The following is a 19,918-nucleotide window of genomic DNA, read 5'->3' on the forward strand; positions in this document are numbered from 1 at the left end:
TGAGTGCGATGGGGACCCAAGCTCACGAGTGATGCTGATCAAAGGGTCCGTTCGGTTTGGGAAAGGAAGGGCGCCCTGTGCTTGCCGTTGGAATCCACGGAACGATTCCGATTGACTGCACGGGATTTGCAAACTGACTCCCAGTGGGACGAAGAAAGAAACCCATCTTACTTTGCGGAGGCAGGATGGCACTTTGTGTCGGAAGGGTGGTGACTCCTGGTGTTGCCGAGAAGATGGAATGGTGGAGAATTGCCTTGAAAATGAGGCTGTAGGGGCACTAACCCAGTCGGGCCGAGCGTGACGCCTTTCCCGATGAGGCAGGTCAGGTGGGTGTCACGGGTCTATCTTATCGCTTATCATCTGACCGGTTCCTGGCAGAAGCTCCCCTTCCCAGCTCCTCGTATTTATTCCTCCCCAGGTTGTTGTTTGCTCTTCTCCCTGTCTCGCCTTCTCTCCAGCCTCCATTCAACGGGCTCCATCCCCTTCTCTCCGGATCCCTCTATCCCTTATTCTTCCTTAGATATCATTATTCATATAGTGCCTTGTTTCGCTCACCATGCGCATTGACTCCGCGGCGCTACATCTGGTCCCAGTCCTCCTGGGCCAGGTCGGTGCTTTACAATTACCCTTGGTCCAAGACTCCAATTCACAGTGGCAGAAACCAAATGCAGGTGATAAACCCCTAATTAGCTCTCCGTTGCTTCAAGAGCAGGTCAAGGCGGAGAATCTGTTGGACAGGGCCCGGCAGCTTTACAAGATTGCGGAGCTGGGAGAAGACGAGTATAACCACCCCACTCGCGTCATTGGCAGTAAAGGTACGATATATTTTTTCATCATGTCCCTGGAATACGATAATTAGCTGACAACCTTTGCTCCCCAGGTCACCTTGGCACGCTCGACTACATATACTCCACCCTTACCGACCTCGGTGATTATTATACTGTCGTCAATCAGTCCTTCCCTGCCGTGAGCGGTAATGTCTTCGAGTCTCGCCTTGTCCTTGGTCACGATGTTCCCAAGTCAGCTACACCAATGGGTCTCACTCCCCCAACGAGGAATAAGGAGCCGGTATATGGCTCCCTGGTTGCTGTATCCAACCTCGGGTGTGAGGCCTCGGACTACTCGTCCAACTTGAAAGGCGCCGTTGCATTTATCAGTCGGGGAAGCTGTCCGTTCGGGACCAAGTCTCAATTAGCTGGTAAAGCGGGAGCTGTTGCTGCCGTCATCTACAACAACGAGCGGGGTGACCTAAGCGGAACTCTAGGAAACCCAACCCCCGATCATGTTGCTACCTTTGGTATCTCAGACGAGGATGCTGCCCCAGTCCTGGAGAAGTTGAATAAAGGCGAGAAGGTGGACGCTATCGCCTACGTTGATGCGATAGTAGAGACCATCCACACCACCAATATCATCGCGCAGACCACGGATGGTGACCCGAACAATTGTGTAATGCTGGGTGGCCACAGTGACAGCGTGGCCGAGGGCCCGGGTATCAATGACGACGGGTCCGGTACTCTGACCCTTTTGGAGCTTGCCACATTGCTCACCCAGTTCCGTGTCAACAACTGCGTGCGATTTGCTTGGTGGGCCGCCGAGGAGGAAGGCCTTCTCGGATCTGACTATTACGTGTCCGTTCTCACACCGGAAGAGAACCGCAAGATCCGCTTGTTCATGGACTACGACATGCTCGGCTCGCCGAACTTTGCGTACCAAGTTTACAATGCCACTAATGCTGTGAACCCCGAGGGATCTGAGGAGCTTCGTGATCTGTACACCGACTTTTACGAAGATCATGGGTTCAACTACACGTACATTCCGTTTGACGGACGCAGCGACTATGATGCCTTCATTCGGCATGGTATCCCGGGTGGTGGCATTGCCACGGGAGCAGAGGGTATCAAGACTGTCGAGGAAGCGGACATGTTTGGTGGGGTTGCTGGCCAATGGTATGACCCGTGTTACCATCAGATCTGCGATACGGTGGCCAATGTGAACTTGACTGCGTGGGAGTGGAACACCAAGGTAGGACCGCATCCAGCATTAGTTACTGTTATGCCGATCATTCTTTTGCTAACTGGGATGATTTACCTTAGCTCGTTGCCCACTCCATTGCGACTTACGCCAAGTCCTTTGACGGATTCCCGGAACGGTCCGATGAACCCATCAGCCCTGCTGCTTTTGAGGAACCGAAGTACCATGGCCACGCGTTGCAATTGTAAGATCCGTGTGCCCCAAAGCTTGGTAGTGGGGCAAATATCTGTAGCAGAGACCAAGTCCTTTCTCGAACCTGAGTCCCACTTGGTCTTTCCATCTTTTGAGTTGAACAAGTAGACCGTTACTCGTCATGTAGACGAAGACCTGGCAGAACCGTTGTACTATGTAGACATTTATCGGGGATTGTCTGTTATGAATTCATGTGCTTGTGGGATATGGTTAGGTATTTCTCGCAAATGACCACGGCTTCCTCTATCATTTCCCGCCTCGCACCCTCATACCGATTTCCGTTAACTTAATATCATCTGTAGACTTCGCGGTAATACTACAGGGACCCAGAGCGTCCTGTGGGGAGCCCAAATCCAGAATGGAACAGCTGCATCGGTGCTTAATCTATTGTCCATACGACGCAGAGGCACTTTCAGTCTAAGCTAAAAGCAAGCATTATTCAGAGATACAGTGAGTGTCAATATGCCGTTGGTTCATGCGCGATTCGTGCAAAAACAGCCCACCGCCCTATATAACAGAGTATATTGCTCTCTGCCTCTCCGGGTAGAGATCGACATTTCCGGGACCGCCATGAAACGTTGGTGGGCCTCGGAGCGTCGAGGATTGACACTAGGGCCGCGCTAGAATCCCCCAGGGTCTGCAAAATACCCTATGGGGTGACCTCGAACAGGGCGTGAAACGGCAATTCCTCCGAAAGCGTTGCGAAAGTGTCTACAAAGTGGTGATCCAGACCATCACGCGGTTCCGGAACAATTGCCCTTCTTATTTGGCACTTTACGGCGTGGAGTGGAGTCATCCCCCTTTGTTGAAACAACACGGGCATGTTTCCTTTGCCGTCCGGTTCGTTACCTATAAAGACAGGGTAGGTCTGTTCGGGAAAAAGACACAATCAGCGCCTATCCCGTCCGTCGAAGTCTATTGCCATACCCTATCACGGATCATCAGACTCATAACAATGCGTGGAATTGACGCTCTTGCCTTCCTGGCCGCCATTGGTGCCGCTCACGGCCAGAGCACGGTCGGATTCGGCCCTTACTTTTCTCTGGGCCCTACTCAGTCGTGGATCAGGGAGGCCAACACCACCTTGGTTCTGCCCGAGGCTCCTAGCCCCCAGAAGGACCGTCTTGCTCTCTGGCCCGGCATGGGTACAAGCGGTGGTGATCTGATCCAGGCCCTCGCTGTTTCGTTCTCTGACCCCAACTCGTAAGTAGATTAAGTAAGTGTACGACTGCTCGGGACAATTGTTGATAGGTGATTACAGGAACTGTGGTGCCAGCTCTGGACAGTGGTGTACCTGGGCTAGCACCCTTGAAGGTGAGTCTCCATGGCTTTATTCTATTAATATTGGTCAAGCTAACTTCGTGGTAGGTACGCAACTGGGTGGCAAGGAAGTCCCGGCTTCTGCTGGCGACAAGGTGACCATGCACTGTAAGCATCCAATTATTATGTCCACGGCTCCCCTCGAGGACGGAGACTAACCTCCGGCTACCTAAAGACAAGTACAACGACAGCACGGGAAAGTACGACCAGACCGTCTCGATCAATGGCGAGGTGGTCTCAACTCTTTCGACCAGTGCGTTTCACCAATTATAATCTATGGCTTTGCTTGTATACTGATCAAGACCAGGCTCGGGACAAGCCCAGGGCTGGGGCACGGCAGTTGAGTGCCAGGATGATGCGTGCCAGAGCACCGCAGGAGCTCACAGTAAGTACCTAAATCGTCTTTCGGAAGAAATAAGCAGAATTAACAGAGACACTCAGAGTACCTTGACACCACCATTATCCTGAACGCCGAGGATAACTCTTTTGGCGACACCTTGTCTATCAACGAGGCCAGCTCCTCCGGACTGTCGACCTCGGATAACGGCAAGACTTGGACTGTGTCGACCATCAACATCGACTCGCACACCTACAACCTGTGAGGTTGATGTTATTCTTGTATAGTACAGCCAGATGATTGGAATTCTCTAAAGGTTTCCTTTGGATAGACTGATGTATATAGCTACGAAAAATGCACGCGCTGGTGATTTAGGAAATATCCTGCATGACACTGATACGACGTATTCTTTAGAACATGAACATATTAACTACTGGCAGACAGCGTTCCCCATGCATAGAGACATGGGCAATCAATGATTCGTGAAGCAAACACTTAGAAGAACTTGTTAACCTCCTGGTTGATTCCCTGGTTAACAGCCCCATCCATGCCAGAAGGAACATACTGGTCAACCTTCTGGTCAACCATCGAGTCGACAAAGTTACCTCCAGTGTTACCACCCTGTCCTCCGTTGTTGGAGCCGCCCTGATTGTTGTTGTTCCCGCCGTGGTTGTTGAGGAAGCCTTCATAAGAGTTTATTGTCAGTCACCATTTCCAACCTCTAAGCCAGTCACTTCTCGAATGATAGGGAAAGGAAACAAACCCTCTGCCTTATTCACCAAGCCGCCAAGGCCACCAGAGGAGCCACCGAAGGAGTCATTTCCACCACCAGAGCCTCCGAAGTTATCCTGGTTATTTCTGCCCCCGCCAAATCCGGAGTCATTACCGCCAAAGCCAGAGTTGCCAGAGCTGTTACCACCGAATCCAGAGTCATTACCTCCATGTCTGGAATCGTTGCCTCCAAAGTTGGAGTCACCACCACCACCACCACCACCCCCGCCAAAGCCCGAGTCATTACCTCCAAACCCAGAACCGCCTCCACCGAAGTTAGAATCGTTACCGCCGAAGTTGTTGTTGTCGCGCCCGTTACCTCCACCATATCCGGAGTTGCCGCCCCCGAAGTTGTTACCGCCGCCGTTGCCTCCAAAGCCCGAGTCATTTCCTCCGAATCCAGAGCCACCTCCACCAAACTGGGAGCCGTTACCTCCAAAGCCAGAGTCGTTGCCTCCGAAACTGTCACCACCACCGCGACGGCCACCGCCAAAGTTGTCTTGTCCGTAGGAGTCCATGGTGTATTTGAAAAAGGCCTATGTTGATAGAGATTGTATAGAATGGATGAAGTATGGATTTGAAATGAGTATGAGAAGGAGAAATATCAAGATGGAGGGAGAGGGAAACAGAGACGTAGGAATCGTCCAGCTTTATCAGCGCAGCGCAGTCCCAGCAGCAGCAGCGGCTTGACCCCTCTATTCCACACTATGAGCTTGCGCCATTTCTTCGCCACACGGCTTCAGCCCTTTAGCCATCAACAATCTGTTCTGAGATCACCTAGTCCCAAAATAGTGGCACAATCCATGCATATGATGTCAAGCGCACGCTAGTGAAGGAGCTAAGATGCACCCTAGGGGTCTCGATTTCGAATCATGATGCGGGATCTCGTCGGTGATGGCGCTAAGCTCGAGGGCGAGTCAGCTCGGGGACCATCCAATTCCGAGGGGATCCGATCGTTTGTGATAAGCTTGGGTTCTGGGTTGTAGTGTGGCAAATATGCTTCTGATTGCAGTACGGTGTGAGTTGAATTAGGCAGATTGTTGATCGTTTACTCCCGCCCATATTGTTTATTGTCTAAAATATGCCTTATAGCACCAATCAATTGCTTCCTCTGGGTCATTGTGCACCTTGGGTCTGTGCCAGGTACCTTTTCGGTTGTGTTCACTGTCAACAGTGCTAAGACTAGGGACAGCACAACCGACCAACCAGATCCCATACCCGTCCCACAACACCGAACCAAGCTTTGGGACAAGCTTCCCTTGACCCGTAGGCGCACTAAAAACTGAGCCCTGAGCCCTGATCCCTGATCCCTGATGGGTCCGTCCAGATCCCGAAGGACTTAGTGCTCAGCGTGGTGTGTGCTCTCTAAAGGGTAATGGAATCATATCTGATTTTCCAAATTTCTTGGTCATGATAGAGAAATTCTAGTAAATAAACACCTTGAAGACTCTGTAACCATCTGCACCATTTCAGCAACACCTTTGGATCATGTCAAGTGATCTTCAAAACACATTGATCTGCAAACCGGGTTTCGAATCTGAGCCGGGGTCCTTCCTTCTTTCTCACCGGGAAGTAAGCCCAATTCTCCGGACTGATCACGGGAATGGATCTTACTTTCTGAGATACGATATTTCCCCTCCAGTAAATGCGATAATTACTATCATTGTTGGGGGTTCCGGAGAACATTTTATCAGCTAACGTTAGTAAGGTCGGGCTCGGGATTACTCAATAGCTGCTCTCCTATTGGCTAGAATGGGAAGTCTAGTAAGACACCGTGCTTCACATAAAAAGCAATGTCAACCCCCCTCCCCCCCAGTAATATTCAATTTCCACATGATAATTAAATTTACTGGCCACCTGATGGCAGTCAAAAATATACAACCATGGATATAAGAAGTAACCCAGAAGAGTCCTCTGACTGGTTACAAGGGGAGAGATCCCGAACTAGCAAATATGAAAAACAACCCGATCTGATCCAGTTGGCTACCTGAATCAACCAGTGGGACCATAGCCTTCTGTCGACGTATCTCGTCGTGGAGGGAGGAGGGATGGCATCTGTAGAGAAACGTGTAAAGTTTATTCTGGGACATTAAGTTCACCGGCCAGAGAAGATGTCAATCTAATCTTACAGTATTGGATTACCTTTGTCAAATACGACATTCCTTGAACCTGTAAGATCTACGATGTCTTGAGACTAACCTTAACTCTACAGATTTTGTCTAGATATCATGCTATAAGCTTCATGTAATTCGATACAGAAAATATTGGCCAAAACATAACTCATCTATTCCCGAAACATGAAATGAAGTGTAGTTTAAGCATAGTCAGAAACTTCAACACCCACGACAAATTGGCAGATGACTACACAGAATATTAGGCATCCTTGGATATGTCTTTTGGATCTTAGACGCCTCGGCTCGAGCCACCTTATCCACTTGACGTATTATATCACTGATATCTTCGGGCTGCACGGTAGGATTCATAGCACAAAGTCGAAGAGTCTTCCGTCCCCGAATTTGGGTAGTTAGTATGGCAGCAATATTCTCCATCAAAAGCCGTTGTGAAATAGCACTGTTCAGTGAGTCTAGCTCCTCTTCGCTGAACCCGCGAGGTGCATATCTGAAAACCACAATGCTAGCAACTGTTGGCGCCGGAATGATCCAGTTCTTATACTGCCGGATACTACGGTCCGCTTGACGGGCAAGAAGAAACCCCTGATCAATCATCTCACCGACACGACGACTACCTAAGACTTTGAGAGTGAGCCAAAGAGACATCGCACGCGCGGAGCGACTGAGCTCTGGACTGAGTTTATTGAAATTAATCGTGTCCTGCGGTGCCAATATAGTATTAATATATTCGGCATCAAAGGAGAAGCTGCGTCTGAGAGAGTTGACGTGCCGCGTGAGCACGATTCCGCAACTATATGTCTGGAAGAGCCACTTGTGGCCATCCCAGGAAGCGCTGTCCGCCCGATCGATGCCATCAATCAGGTGGCGATGCTTGTCGGATAGTGCGATGGATGCACCATATGCACCGTCTACATGGAGCCATAGCCCTTCATCTCGTGCGATGTCAGCTAACTCATGGAGAGGATCGATACTGCCGGTGTTGGTGCTCCCGCAATTGGCGACAAGAAGGAAAGGAACGCGTCCGAGTTGACGATCCGCAGTAATGACTTGGCGTAAGATATCCACATCTATGTGGAAGTCATCATCAGTTGGTATCTTCTGGACCTGATAGTCCATGAAGCCGGCGATATGTAGGGCTTTCATAACGGAGAGGTGTGTTTGGTCGGACATGTAGATAGTGGCATTTGCTCGCTGCGAGGGTTGGAGTTTCTCATCCCGGGCTGCAATTATGGCTGTCATGTTTGCCATCGAACCACCGGAAACAAAGCACCCTCCAACTGAATCTGGCAGCCCCAGCTGGGCACCCAGCCAGAGGATCATGGCCTTTTCAACCGCACTCGGACCAGAGCTCGTATCCCAGGTGGTAACATTTACATTCCAGATGGAAGTGAGGGCATCACCCAGACGGGCAATAGGGTTTGGGCAAACTGGTATATAAGCAAAGCAATGTGGGTGACTGAGGCGCATTTGGTAATTAAAGAGTGTCATGGCTTGTTGAATGGAGGAAGCGAGATCTCGAGGATGATCGTCCGGCATGACTTTATCTTGCATGTCTTGTATCTCATGGGTATCGAGCTTTCGAAAGATGGGGTCTGATGGGGCTGGAGAATCGGTTGTGAGAAGTTGAGTCAATAATGACCTCGCTTCTGACATGATCTCAGACAGACTTTTGTCTGACTGGTCTTGAAGTTCATTGAAACGCATGTTAACAAGTTTGAAGGAGTAATCAGTTGAGAGGGCGATAGGGCAACAAAGAGGTCTGTGACGTGTCAAGGTGCTGTCAGTACATACGGAATATGCAGGTCTGGGTGGCCTTTATAGAGAAAGCCGTACCCGGGCCAATGTGCTCAGCAAGATGAGATATGTTGTAAGATGGATTATGGCTTGGATAGTTTCCAGAGCCAATTAGATCGTAATGATCATAGTAAGAGAGATCGAGTAGAATCAGTCTATCAAGACCAAGATCACAAAAAGAAAGGTTAAAATCGCGCACTCCGCAGCTGAGAACTTCCAGCCTCACAAAAGCAAAGTTACGGACATCAAAGGCTCTCATAGTTTTGGAATGCCCAAAGCCTTACGACTTACGTGGTCGCTCCATCTCCCTCTGCTGCGTGTGCCGATCTTCTAAGAAATACAACGTCCAAGGCTGATATGACATTTCAATAGTTTACCTAGTTACTTGGTTGGTGCTAGCTTCGAGTGACAAACCATAGATGTATTCAAGTGCATAGTACGTAACGTCATCGTATGGCTGAAAGCGTGTACTAACATCCCACTGCTGAAGCACTCGCAACGAGTACAGTGTGTAGCTGAGCTTTTGAACATCCAATTTAGATTATCCTACAATAACTGCTTACACGAGTCATGCCAAGTAGCGTCAGTAATGGGTATAGGATGAGCTATTTAGATCTATTGGTAATAGCGGTGTGGTCCCGGGAAAGTCGCCGTGATAAGTCACTTGTGTATGGGCAACCGCCTCGTGACACATGCCCTTTGAGCCGGATCAACTGCTGCATTGGGCCGTTACACAAGAATCCGTGCATTTGACCGAGTCACTGATGAGCTTATCCATTAGAAGGAGATAATAAACTTCAAAATTTGATGGAAGAGGTCAACAGACTCGGCGGATATCAATGTGTGACAAAAATGAAACATCAGGCTCGCCGCAACTTTGTCATTCAAAGTTCCTTCAGCCACCTAACTCAACCGCAACAATGAGTCTGTAACGAAGACCGGAGCACGAAGAAGTGTCACCGAGCATTAGCTTTACGCTGACGCCGGCTCTAGGCCAAATATGTTATAGCGGGAGTAATCGTTGAGATATTCTTTTTTCTCTTTCCTTTCCTTTTCGCCCAAAGGAGAGGCATAAGATAATCCAATCAGGCTGCAAGTCGCTCATATCATCACTCCATAGCATACATGTATCTACGCCTCACTCATCATCCGGACACTTATGGGAACTGGTTGTATTGGCCAATCCCCCGGCACGGTCCGTCAATCTCAACACGATCCACCTGCTGGACTGCCTTACCATCAGCCCCGAAGCGAAGCACCTTGCCGCCCGATACGAGCGAGGAGTTCACTGGCTGCCACCCAAGTGACTGCGGTCCGTTCAACGGATCCTTCAGGAAGGCGAGGATATGATCCTGCATGGTCCGGCTGACCTCCGCTTCGAAGGTGGTGCTATTCCCCAGGTACTCCTGAATAGGATAGGTGCCAAAGTTCATCGGCAGATCACTAGCATGGTAGGCGCCGAGCCAGCGGAATGGATTCAGGTTCGGATATTGTCCAGCATTCTGGTAGCGGTAAACGGAGATATTTTGCTGGTTGCGAAGAAGCGTCGAGTTGGCCGTGGGGCAGATCCAGTCAGTCAGATCACCCTCCAATACGGCATCCGGGTCCGGGCCAGCAGTCAAATTGTTCACGGGATAGGTGATCAAGGATGCGTACTCGTTGGCACAGTTGGAGATGATTGCAGGGCGATGTGCGACCTTCCCTGCAGCTGAGCGGGCGGGATAATCGCTGAAAATCAAGCGCTCGTCGGGAACGACACTGAAGCTCAGCGCGGGTTCAGTGCCATTGTCTGAGTACTGGCCGATGAAATTTGAGATTTGCGCAAAGGGAATTTGTCGCATGCACTCGAGCTCGGCTGCGGGATTGGGGAAGTCACAGTTGAACTGCTTGGCAACAAAGGTAAAGTTCGTCTGGTCATAGTCCGAGAATCCAAGTGACTTGAGTGCAGTGCCGGACTGCATGAAGTATCCACATACCAGTGGGTTGTCATGATAGGCATAAGAGTGGAAGTCGACGCTTTGCGACCCAGCCGACTGGCCCCATTGCACGATCTTGTAGCGATCACCGCCAAATTGTTCAATGTTCTCGTATACCCACTCCAGAGCAGCGCGCTGATCCATAATACCCAGGTTCTGTTCCTTCAGTCCCCGCGCATTGGGCCAGCCGAAGATGTTCACACGGTAGTTGATAGTCACTACAATGTGTTCTTGGGTACGCTCGACCCAATTTGTAGGTTTCTGCCACCCAATGTTGATTCCGCCGGTGGTGAAAGCTCCACCGGTCATGAAGAATAGGACAGGGAGCTTGGATGCGGTCGTAGCGTTGGCTGGCGTCCAGATGGCAAGGTACAGACAGTCTTCAGATGTCGCTTCTCCCACGAGACCGGAGCTGTACCCTTGATTCCCATTGTATATTTCATCCCCGGGTCCCAGGTACTGGTTCCACAGGGAAGTCGCGGAAGACACAAACTGCGGGCAGGAAGGTGGATAATGGTATGTAGTATGATGTGTCGTGGAGTTGGGAAGCTTGGCCGGAGGTAGCCATCTCCGCGAGGCCACAGGAGGTTCTGCAAAAGCGATGGATTTGAAGATGCGGGTGTTGGGGTACTGATCCTCAACTACTCCGGTATACACTCCGGTACGAGTCCGAACGGTTAGGCTGTCACCATTCGCATCAGACGATTCGAGGCCCGCTGTGGCCAGAATCCCTGGCACAAGGCAGGTCAGTGCTAGAAATCCGGAGGCCAACCGCATGATGTTTACTGGAGGAATGATGAAGTGAAGCCCGGCAGCAGGGATCGATGAGTCGCCTTTATAGTGGGCTGATTCGAAGTGCGGTCATCGTCCGTCTAACCGGCAGCCCTCACACCCAGACATTGTCAAATATTCTGCGTGACGTAACGACGGAATTGCGAAGGATTCGGCGCCAACAAGCCTTAATCGCAGCAATTCGGGCTTGGTGCTACCACTGTATGGGGTCTGTTCGGACAGCCATGCCGGGTTCGAGCTAGTGAGTACCGGCGGGGCCCCGTAATCCGGTCAACGCGGGGAATGCGGCACGCTGAGTGGCAGCCACCCCGAGTCCGAACCAATGGACAGTTGAGACCTGCTAGGGTCGGGCAGATTTTCTCGGGATACATTACCAATGACAGTAGTCTGGGGGGTTGAATCACCGATTCTCGGAGATTTCATGGCATCGTGCCGCGGCGGGCCTCGTGATGACGGTCCCGATTGCACGAAAGAGGTCAATGGATCGTTTTAGCCCCATACTACCGGAACTGTGTTTATGCGCAGGACGATTGGTGTTGACGAAATTGTAGGAACTGAAACCACTTGTGTTCTATTGTCGCATGGGACAAGCTGGCACTTTGCCAACTTAGAACGGGATCACGCGCCATCAAGCGGACGTGGACCGCAGCGCGCACCTAATGCTGCTCGCTGTCTTCTCACAAGCATTCAGTAGCTAAATATATCAGTCCTAAGCTAGGTAACAATCTGCTGAGGAGTTGACATTGAACAGAATTTTCTGTGGAAGATGACTGTTAAAGAGGAGGTAAGGGGGAACTATGATGATGACGCGAAAATCTCGAAGAAGACTAGCGCCAAATTTGGGGATGATTCATCAACCGCACCAATCATTATTTGGGCTTCTCTTGCGCTAGTCCGAATCCATACGCCGGCCGTCTCGCCTCAGGCATTAAGCCGATATCTCACCCTTGCAGGATGGTCCTCTAGACACAAGACCCTAGTAATCGCCATCACCTGGGTGTTTTGGGCGGTCGAACTGGCGACGGGGCTGAGTATCCGTAAGTATGAGAATATCTTTCGACTCAGTCCACATTGCTTACCCATCACCTTCTCACATAAATACTCAGCATATCCGTGCCTTTGCCGCTTGGATACGACCGTATAGGCCTAAAGTATTGTGCTCGCCGAAACTGCCCTGACAGCTGAATTCCAGAATCTTCGTCTTCTTCCTCTTTAGTAATGTTAGTGATCCCGTCCCCGCCGCGCGCGAGCAGATCCCAGTGGACGCCATTCAGTCCCCACGGTGGGCCTGGTAAGGAGGTGTCCTTGTACATGGGGAACTCAAGACAGACGAGCAAGCCTCCGGGATGGAGGAGCTGGCTCATCCGCTCAGCCCATTTTCGACGGAGGTCCGGGTGGAGGGCACAGAGGAACTGTTGATTGTGAGCTTCGTTGCTTAATTATGGAGGTTGTTCTGTAGCACATAGGCCGGGTGTCCGGGGGTAATATACCGTATAGTCATAGATCAAATCGAACTTGTCACCATCCTGTAGAGCTTGACTCTCCCACTCGGAGCTGAAAAAGTCACCCGCAATAAATTTTACACTCCCTACATCGCTAGTAGTGACGGCTCCTGCGGAGAAGTTATACTCTTGTGGACTCTGCATTTCAGAGGTGGCGTACTTTGTTGCCTCTGAAACACCAGTGGCGGATATATCGAGACCGTAGACATCAAAGCCATGCAGAGCTAACATGACGGGATCATAGCCTCGTCCACAGCCCTGTAAGAGTATCATAGCTAGTTAGTATATTATACAAGATTCTTTATAGCGATTCCGCGAACCTCCGGCCTGCTGACTGGCTGGTGGAAAGGGGAGAGAATTACCGGAACGAGAGCTTTCTTCCTTCGTCCATCGCGAGTATATGGAAAGAAGACATCCTGCTGCTGCTCTACTACATCGACTAGTGCAATTGAAGGACTCCCTCTATCCCAAAGAACGCTCTCGTTGGAGTCCCAGAGTGCGGACCAGCCTGAGCCTTGGTCCTCCGCTCTCCTGGTATGAGTTAGCTAGGTTCGGTCCGGGCCTTTGATGCGAGCAAAAATTCCCAGCGTACCGGTCGGCAAAATGGCTAATAAGGCGGCCTTGAACAGGAGGATTAGGTGCTTCGGACATTGTATGGGAGGAGACTGACACTTGATATGCGACGGCTGGAGGCTTCGACAGACCCCAAGATGCGTCACCAATGGAAAGTCAAATCGTGGTAAGACCGAGAATGGTCCCCGATTGGTGACGGGAGCCTCGAGCGGGTCTCCGCCAACGGTAAGTGATATGGTTCTCGCCCAAATTTTACTATGCTATGCATCGTCCCCTGTCTAACAGTCGTCCATTTAGATGTGAACATAAGGATTCAACACTGTAACATTGAAGCAAATGGCTCGGCGATCAAGCAGTGGCCCGCTCGAACGCTGAATGCGGAGGGGTTTGACGCCGATGATACCCGGCGATTGTATCTTGAGCTGACTGTGGTTAGCACTGCAACCCATGTGTGGTCGCTCGCGTCGGTAAATCTCCGCTGGCATCTCGTCTGACGTGAGAAACGGTATATCAGTATGCTTCACAAGCATATGCACTCGATTAGCTCTGTTTCAAAGCACGGGCTGTTGCGACCGTGTTTCTCCGACTACACCACCTGTCCGGGATACAGAGGACTAAAGGGGACCTCAACGCGACCTACAGAGGTAAGAGGGAAGATCTCACAACCTCGGCAGTGTACATCATTAGTTCTTACTGACCTATGGTCTAGACTATCCCTAGTGGAGCATTTGCCTATCTGCCTTCCCTTTCAGTCCGTAAGATGATATCGATTGTGGGCGCCCACCAAAACCCACCAAAATCCTTCTGATGAAATAGAATTGCTACGGTCTCTCTAACGTGCATATTTCATCTCGGCATTTTGTCGGCCGAACAGTATCCTTTTAGTGCCGGATACCAGAGACATTCTTCGCGTGGCTCACATACGGTGTTTGCTGGTATTCCCCGGTGACATTCAGTGCGCTTTGGCGGGGCGAGAAGCATAGCAATGCAGAACACGTACTTGATAGGTTGTCAGAGCATTTACCACCGGGTCAGCTCGGGCAGACCTCGTACGAGTCTCGAGATTATGGTCTAATTTTGTGGTTCAAAGTGATCTTCGACGGAGAGTTGCGATGATCCCTTCCAGCTGCGATCGATTGACTTCGCATGCTACAAGGTGCATGTGAGACCTTGGTGGGGCATGGGTGTAACCTGTATGCAGCAGACACCGGGCAACAATCATCTCGCTTTCGAGAGAGATGGCTTGCTTGCTCGAGGGTGTCTACACCAGCAGTAAGACCCAATGATGGTTCGATTACTCTTGAAACGGTGCAAGGGGCATTTACTCTCCGTCAGCTGTACCACAATTCGATTACGAATAGGCACTGCAAGAGCGGCCGGCAACCCTCATAGCCGGCGTTACACCTGGTGCCCAAGGGCAGCGATACGTTCAACTGCTCCGATTAACCTGCCTACAGCGAATTGCAAAAAGGTAGATCATCGACCCTAGACCCGTGAGTCAAAACTGTGGAAACGTGCGATGCCCCTGAAGCTTGTGCCTCCCTTCGATATGTGCGACCGGCCATTCTCCGGCTATTACTTGGCTTATCATCATTACACCACATGTTGAATCTGGTCCCGATATCTATTGGGCAGTTTCATGCCCTTGGGAGGTTTTAGGCTTGGCATAAGTGGTGAGACACTGAGTACTTCGTAGATACTGTGAATCCGTGTGGGAGTGTGTGCTCTGTGTACAAACTTGACCCACCGTCGGCATGCATTGTCGACTAGGCGTCCTCGTGGTCGGCCACGAGGCCTGGGATGCACATGAAGGCGTTGCTGTATCTTCTCCTTTTTCAAGTCACATCCCCGCTCGTGCAGGGGTAACTTTTGGCCCCCAAATTGCCGATACTAAGTATGCAGAGATTGACCAGGTTGCTTTGGCCACATTGATTGGGCCTTGGAGAAACACCGAGGACAGCACTGGATCCCCTTGAAGGGATAAGCGACGCCAATCGCTGCTGTTCAGGGATCAACCTGCGGATGGACAACTCCTTCCCGTTAGCTTGAGACCCGCCCATCTCCACCAGCAATTCCTTCGCGTCACGCTCGCCTGCTCTCGCCCTTCAGCCGTCAGCGCCTGTCAGCACCGGTGCTCTCGACTTCCCCCCACAGCGGCCCCTCGCGGCCTATCGCGGACGGGCCCTCAAGCCGCTAAAGTCCAAGTTAATTGATCCAGAGCCACGCTGCCCTCCTTGTTCCACTGCAGTTGACGAAGTCTATTGCTCCTCGGCCCCCAAGCATCACAGTGCCTGCTGAGGGCTTACTATAGACTAGATTAGACATTCCTCGCATGTTGTCATTGTCTCAGAGGTTTCGCCGGTCGCAACCCTCGTGCTCGAATCAAAAGTACATCAGGCAATTCCGGACAAGATGGTGTCCCAGTCCAATCTGCACTTTTGGCCCCCACGCAGAGAAAAATCATGTTTTGAGGATGGTCTTTGCTCAATCAAGACCCTGCGTCTAGGCCTGTCAGCTCATGCAGCATGCCAATCGTAATATCCTGATATCGCACTTGTACGCTCCGGGCCCTTGGCGCGAGACTCCATCGTGCTCTGTATGCTATCTCTTGTTTCTCATTCTCATTTGTGACTCGCCGGTCGGAATATGCATCCCCTGCGTCTGCACTAATGCATTATTGGCCGACAAAAGATCCGTCATGGCCCAGCATGTGGAGGGGTTCATTAACCATGAAGATCCGCGCAAACACCCTTCAGTGGGAGGTGTTCGTTTTGTTCTTCCATCTTGGTCAAACCGACTTGTTGATATCTTTCTTCCAATAGCACGTGCAATCCCGAACATTGTGGTGCAATAATCATGGCGCCGTTGCCCGCGGGAGAAGTGAGTGGCTGGGTGGACTCGCCCAACGATCGGGGTACCATCGATATTATCTGGGGCTGTTGCTTGGTCCTCTCCACCGCTCTCTGGACAGTGCTACATCTGAATATTCCGGCCCCCGATGATAGCCTTTGGACGGTTCTGTGGCGCAAGCTCCGCTGGGGAACCTTTGCTATCTTGGCCCCCGACATGCTGGTCGGCTTCTCCGCCATGCAGTACGAGTCGGCTCAGGAATCAGTGCGCGATATGCACCGCCTGGGGTACAAGGAATGGACACTCAAACACGCTTTCTACGCCAATAGCGGTGGCTTCGTCCTTCAATCGACAGACTACCCTCCCTTCCCCATTACTGCCGCCTCGATCCACTACCTCGTCGAGACTCACCATATCGACTGCCCTACAATCACAGCGGAGGAGATCTGGGATAAGAGCAAGGCAGATACGTTCGCTAAATGCGTGGCGTTGGTGCAAGGGGTGTGGCTCGTGGTCCAGTCCATTGCCCGGGCCGTACAGGGTCTCGCCGTATCTCCTCTCGAGCTCTTCACCATTGCGTTCGTGTTATCCACAATCACAACCTACTACTTCTGGATGCACAAGCCACAGAGCGTCGGGGTACCGACCGTTATCGAACTCAAGAGCGGATCCGTCAACGGCCTGATCAACAGTGCCGGGGAGATCGGCGTTGAGCCCTTCCGCGAGACACCACTTGATTTCCTGGAGAAGCCACACCAACGGTGGCATCGCCGACCGACCCTCGAGAATCTCCGCCCGCAGAAAAGCCCCTTACAGCGCATGCCGGATGACAAGATTGTGTTCAATGGCCTAAGTCAGCGCACCTGGATACTGGTATCCATCCAAGCTATGGTACATCCGGCTGTCCATCTGCTAGGATGGAACCATGTGTTCCCCACGAGTACCGAACAATTGATGTGGCGCATCATGAGCGTCTTCCTGGCGTCTGGTCTTCCCTTGTCGAGCATGCTGCGGATTACTCTCACTGCGTTAGGCTTTGACGGTCACCAGTCCTTGACATGGATCTGGGTGCAGCCTAGCGGTAAAGAAGAGAAAGGGTGGCGTGCTTGGGTGCTGGACGTTGTCATGTCTTTTATCAGTGCCTGTCTGGTCCCAGCCCGCTTGTTCATCATCATCGAGGCTTTCATCAGCCTGCGACAACTTCCATCGAGTTCTTATGTGACCGTTGAGTGGACGAGTTTCATCCCACATGTTTGAACTGCTCAGGAGAACAAAATCGTTACCTTTTTGTTTTTCTCCGGCACAGAATTCATCCGGTAGACGCTGCTGGAGTGACAGAGACCGGTGACTCCTCGTCGCTCCTTGCAACTCTCCAGCTGCGATTGGTTGGGGCAATTAATGGACCCCAACCGGCGGGAAGTGCACTATCCATTCAGATCACCATGCATAGCCCCTCTTCAGAGTACGACAAGAAGGCATTGTTCTTTTGGTAACAGCGCCGCACGTCATCTGCCTTCTTTGGGCTTAGACTCCGCCCGGGATACTGAACGTCAGGCCACTGTGTTTGATTGAGCACAGACAAGCGCAGCCCTAGTCTGGCCTCCCCCGCATTTTCCCCGCGAATCAAGGCACATCCGTGGGGGCATCATCTGGGGGAGGAGAGTCGGAAGCAAGCGAGCCAATCGCCCCCTCGATGTCGTTCAGATCGGCGTGGGGGTGGTACTCGGTTGGCTCTCTTCTCGTGCCTACCTTCGTCATACTTCATACCCTGGGAATAGTATTGCGCTACGGCTACAACCTCGGCTAGGTCTATTTAAACTCCCGCATGGCCTCCTCACTGCTTCTTGCTTCTTGGAGGTCACCATCTCTTATGTCAATGGACAATGCCAAAATCCCATCATGTTTGGCTTCGACATCGAATTCCGCCGTCACCGGTGGGCCTTGATCTACTGTTCCATCTCCGCCATCGGCGCCCTGGTATTTGGCTATGACAACACATATTACAGCGGGATTCTAGGCATGCAAGAATTCAAGAATGACTACGGCGACCATTACGAGGATGGGGCGAAAGCATTGGCGACGAGCTTTACTTCGCTGACTACCTCAAGCATCTACATCGGAGATATGCTCGGTGCACTCATTGCAGGGCCCCTCAATGATCGCTTTGGTCGGAAAACGGTCCTCTGGATTGCTTCGGCGTTTGTGCTCGCAGGGGGTGTGACCCAGGTCGCGGACACGAACATTGAGGGTGTTATTGTACTTGGCCGCATTCTGATCGGGCTTGGAGTGGGCAACTTTACGGTTACGTCGCTACTCTAGTGAGTGCTGTTGTGTCGGTTCTACACAAATGTAAAACACCATTGACCATCCATAGTATCGGAGAAATCGCACCAATGGAGATACGAAGTCCAGCACTGTACATGTACCAATTCCTGCAGTCCTGCTCGCAGCTCGTCGCTTCCGGCCTCACCCAAGGCACCAATTCCATCCACTCGTCTCTATCTTACAAACTCCCAATGGGCGGACTCGTCATCCTGCCCCTCTTCATGCTCTTCCTCTTACCCTTCATCCCCGAAAGCCCAACCTGGTATGTCTTCCACAACAGACTGGAGGACGCCCGACGCTCCCTCCTCAAAATCAACCGCAACAACCGCACCTACGACCCCAGAGCCGATCTAGCCTTCCTCACGCAAGCCCGACGCTACGAAGAAGCCCAAGGCGAAGAATCTTCCTGGCTTTCCCTCCTCCTCGACCCCATCGAACGGAAAAAGCTAATATGGGCCTCGGGCGGCATGTACGCCCAACAAATCTGCGGCATCATTTTCTTCTACAACTACGGCGTCGTGTTTGCTGAAGCTCTCGGCGTGTCCCAGCCCTTTACAATCACCCTCATCACCATGATCCTACAGATCTTCGCTGTCGCCGTATCCATCCTCACAGGCAACCGTCTCCGCCGCCGCACCAACCTCCTCGCCAGCACCAGCCTCATCCTGGTCGCCTTCATTATTATCGGCGGCCTCGGCACCCAATCCACTCTCACCACAGCATCCAAATACATCATTGTCGTCTTCTCCTACGTCGTCATCTGTGCATACAACTTCGGTCTCGGCCCACTCACCTACGCCGTGTCCCGCGAAATATCGGTCGGCGTGAACCAGAATAAGATCATGTCGGTGTCCATCGTGGCGCTGTATTTCTTCCTTTGGGTGATCTCCTTCACCGCGCCGTATCTGTATTATGATGCCGGTCTGGGTCCAATGGTCGGGTTCGTGTATGCGGGTACAACGCTGACGTCGCTGATTTGGGTGTGGTTTTGTGTGGGTGAGACGCAGGGACGAACGAGGTTGGAGGTCGCTATGTTTTTTACGGAGAGGGTACCGGCGCGGAGGTGGAGGACGCATGTTTTCGCGGGGAGCGGAGGGGATGAGAAGGACGATGTGAGGGCGGAGCATGTTGAAAATAAGGCTTAGCTGGGTGTGTCGGATGGGGGTTATTGAGAATACTTCCTTTTGATTCAACTTCTACAGATTTACAATATGGATGTTGTTTCTGTTATATCAAGCACACGTCATGTGAATCCTAGATACAAAGTCCCGCAGGCTGTAAGGAACATGCACTCCCCGCACTCTATACAGCCTTGCCGGATTC

General features: G+C 51.5%; 10 protein-coding genes across 10 annotated transcripts; 4 read left to right on the forward strand and 6 right to left on the reverse strand.

Annotated features, from left to right (window-relative positions):
- Positions 1–556: 556 nt before the first annotated feature.
- On the forward strand, positions 557–2,649 carry An03g01660 (uncharacterized protein; the record flags this gene model as incomplete). Its single annotated transcript, XM_001390031.3, has 4 exons — positions 557–815; positions 881–2,022; positions 2,094–2,215; positions 2,526–2,649. The coding sequence occupies 4 exons, from the start codon at positions 557–559 to the stop codon at positions 2,647–2,649; spliced, it is 1,647 nt and encodes a 548-aa protein (XP_001390068.3).
- A 529-nt stretch (positions 2,650–3,178) lies between these two features.
- An03g01670 (uncharacterized protein) lies at positions 3,179–4,250 on the forward strand (the record flags this gene model as incomplete). The annotated part of the gene is made up of 6 exons (XM_059746926.1): positions 3,179–3,426; positions 3,500–3,537; positions 3,592–3,651; positions 3,851–3,928; positions 3,985–4,141; positions 4,226–4,250. The coding sequence occupies 6 exons, from the start codon at positions 3,179–3,181 to the stop codon at positions 4,248–4,250; spliced, it is 606 nt and encodes a 201-aa protein (XP_059600232.1).
- A 125-nt stretch (positions 4,251–4,375) lies between these two features.
- An03g01680 (hypothetical protein) lies at positions 4,376–5,169 on the reverse strand (the record flags this gene model as incomplete). Its single annotated transcript, XM_001390033.3, has 2 exons — positions 4,376–4,563; positions 4,644–5,169. 2 exons carry the CDS (start codon positions 5,167–5,169, stop codon positions 4,376–4,378), a joined length of 714 nt encoding a protein of 237 aa, XP_001390070.1.
- A 1,815-nt stretch (positions 5,170–6,984) lies between these two features.
- An03g01690 (uncharacterized protein) lies at positions 6,985–8,487 on the reverse strand (the record flags this gene model as incomplete). The annotated part of the gene is made up of 1 exon (XM_001390034.1): positions 6,985–8,487. The coding sequence occupies one exon, from the start codon at positions 8,485–8,487 to the stop codon at positions 6,985–6,987; it is 1,503 nt and encodes a 500-aa protein (XP_001390071.1).
- Positions 8,488–9,734: 1,247 nt separating this feature from the next.
- Positions 9,735–11,330, reverse strand: An03g01700 (uncharacterized protein; the record flags this gene model as incomplete). The annotated part of the gene is made up of 1 exon (XM_001390035.1): positions 9,735–11,330. One exon carries the CDS (start codon positions 11,328–11,330, stop codon positions 9,735–9,737), a length of 1,596 nt encoding a protein of 531 aa, XP_001390072.1.
- A 1,097-nt stretch (positions 11,331–12,427) lies between these two features.
- On the reverse strand, positions 12,428–13,498 carry An03g01710 (uncharacterized protein; the record flags this gene model as incomplete). Its single annotated transcript, XM_059746927.1, has 5 exons — positions 12,428–12,757; positions 12,836–12,929; positions 12,975–13,105; positions 13,210–13,378; positions 13,440–13,498. 5 exons carry the CDS (start codon positions 13,496–13,498, stop codon positions 12,428–12,430), a joined length of 783 nt encoding a protein of 260 aa, XP_059600233.1.
- A 986-nt stretch (positions 13,499–14,484) lies between these two features.
- Positions 14,485–14,985, reverse strand: An03g01720 (hypothetical protein; the record flags this gene model as incomplete). The annotated part of the gene is made up of 3 exons (XM_059746928.1): positions 14,485–14,746; positions 14,823–14,867; positions 14,912–14,985. 3 exons carry the CDS (start codon positions 14,983–14,985, stop codon positions 14,485–14,487), a joined length of 381 nt encoding a protein of 126 aa, XP_059600234.1.
- Positions 14,986–15,044: 59 nt separating this feature from the next.
- An03g01730 (uncharacterized protein) lies at positions 15,045–16,203 on the reverse strand (the record flags this gene model as incomplete). The annotated part of the gene is made up of 5 exons (XM_059746929.1): positions 15,045–15,215; positions 15,331–15,523; positions 15,645–15,725; positions 15,916–16,075; positions 16,149–16,203. The coding sequence occupies 5 exons, from the start codon at positions 16,201–16,203 to the stop codon at positions 15,045–15,047; spliced, it is 660 nt and encodes a 219-aa protein (XP_059600235.1).
- Positions 16,204–16,276: 73 nt separating this feature from the next.
- Positions 16,277–17,527, forward strand: An03g01740 (uncharacterized protein; the record flags this gene model as incomplete). Its single annotated transcript, XM_001390039.1, has 1 exon — positions 16,277–17,527. The coding sequence occupies one exon, from the start codon at positions 16,277–16,279 to the stop codon at positions 17,525–17,527; it is 1,251 nt and encodes a 416-aa protein (XP_001390076.1).
- A 642-nt stretch (positions 17,528–18,169) lies between these two features.
- On the forward strand, positions 18,170–19,740 carry An03g01750 (uncharacterized protein; the record flags this gene model as incomplete). Its single annotated transcript, XM_001390040.1, has 2 exons — positions 18,170–18,588; positions 18,645–19,740. 2 exons carry the CDS (start codon positions 18,170–18,172, stop codon positions 19,738–19,740), a joined length of 1,515 nt encoding a protein of 504 aa, XP_001390077.1.
- Between the last annotated feature and the right edge of the window lie 178 nt (positions 19,741–19,918).

This window comes from Aspergillus niger, assembly GCF_000002855.4.
Source record: "Aspergillus niger supercontig An03".
Lineage (NCBI taxonomy): Eukaryota > Fungi > Ascomycota > Eurotiomycetes > Eurotiales > Aspergillaceae > Aspergillus > Aspergillus niger.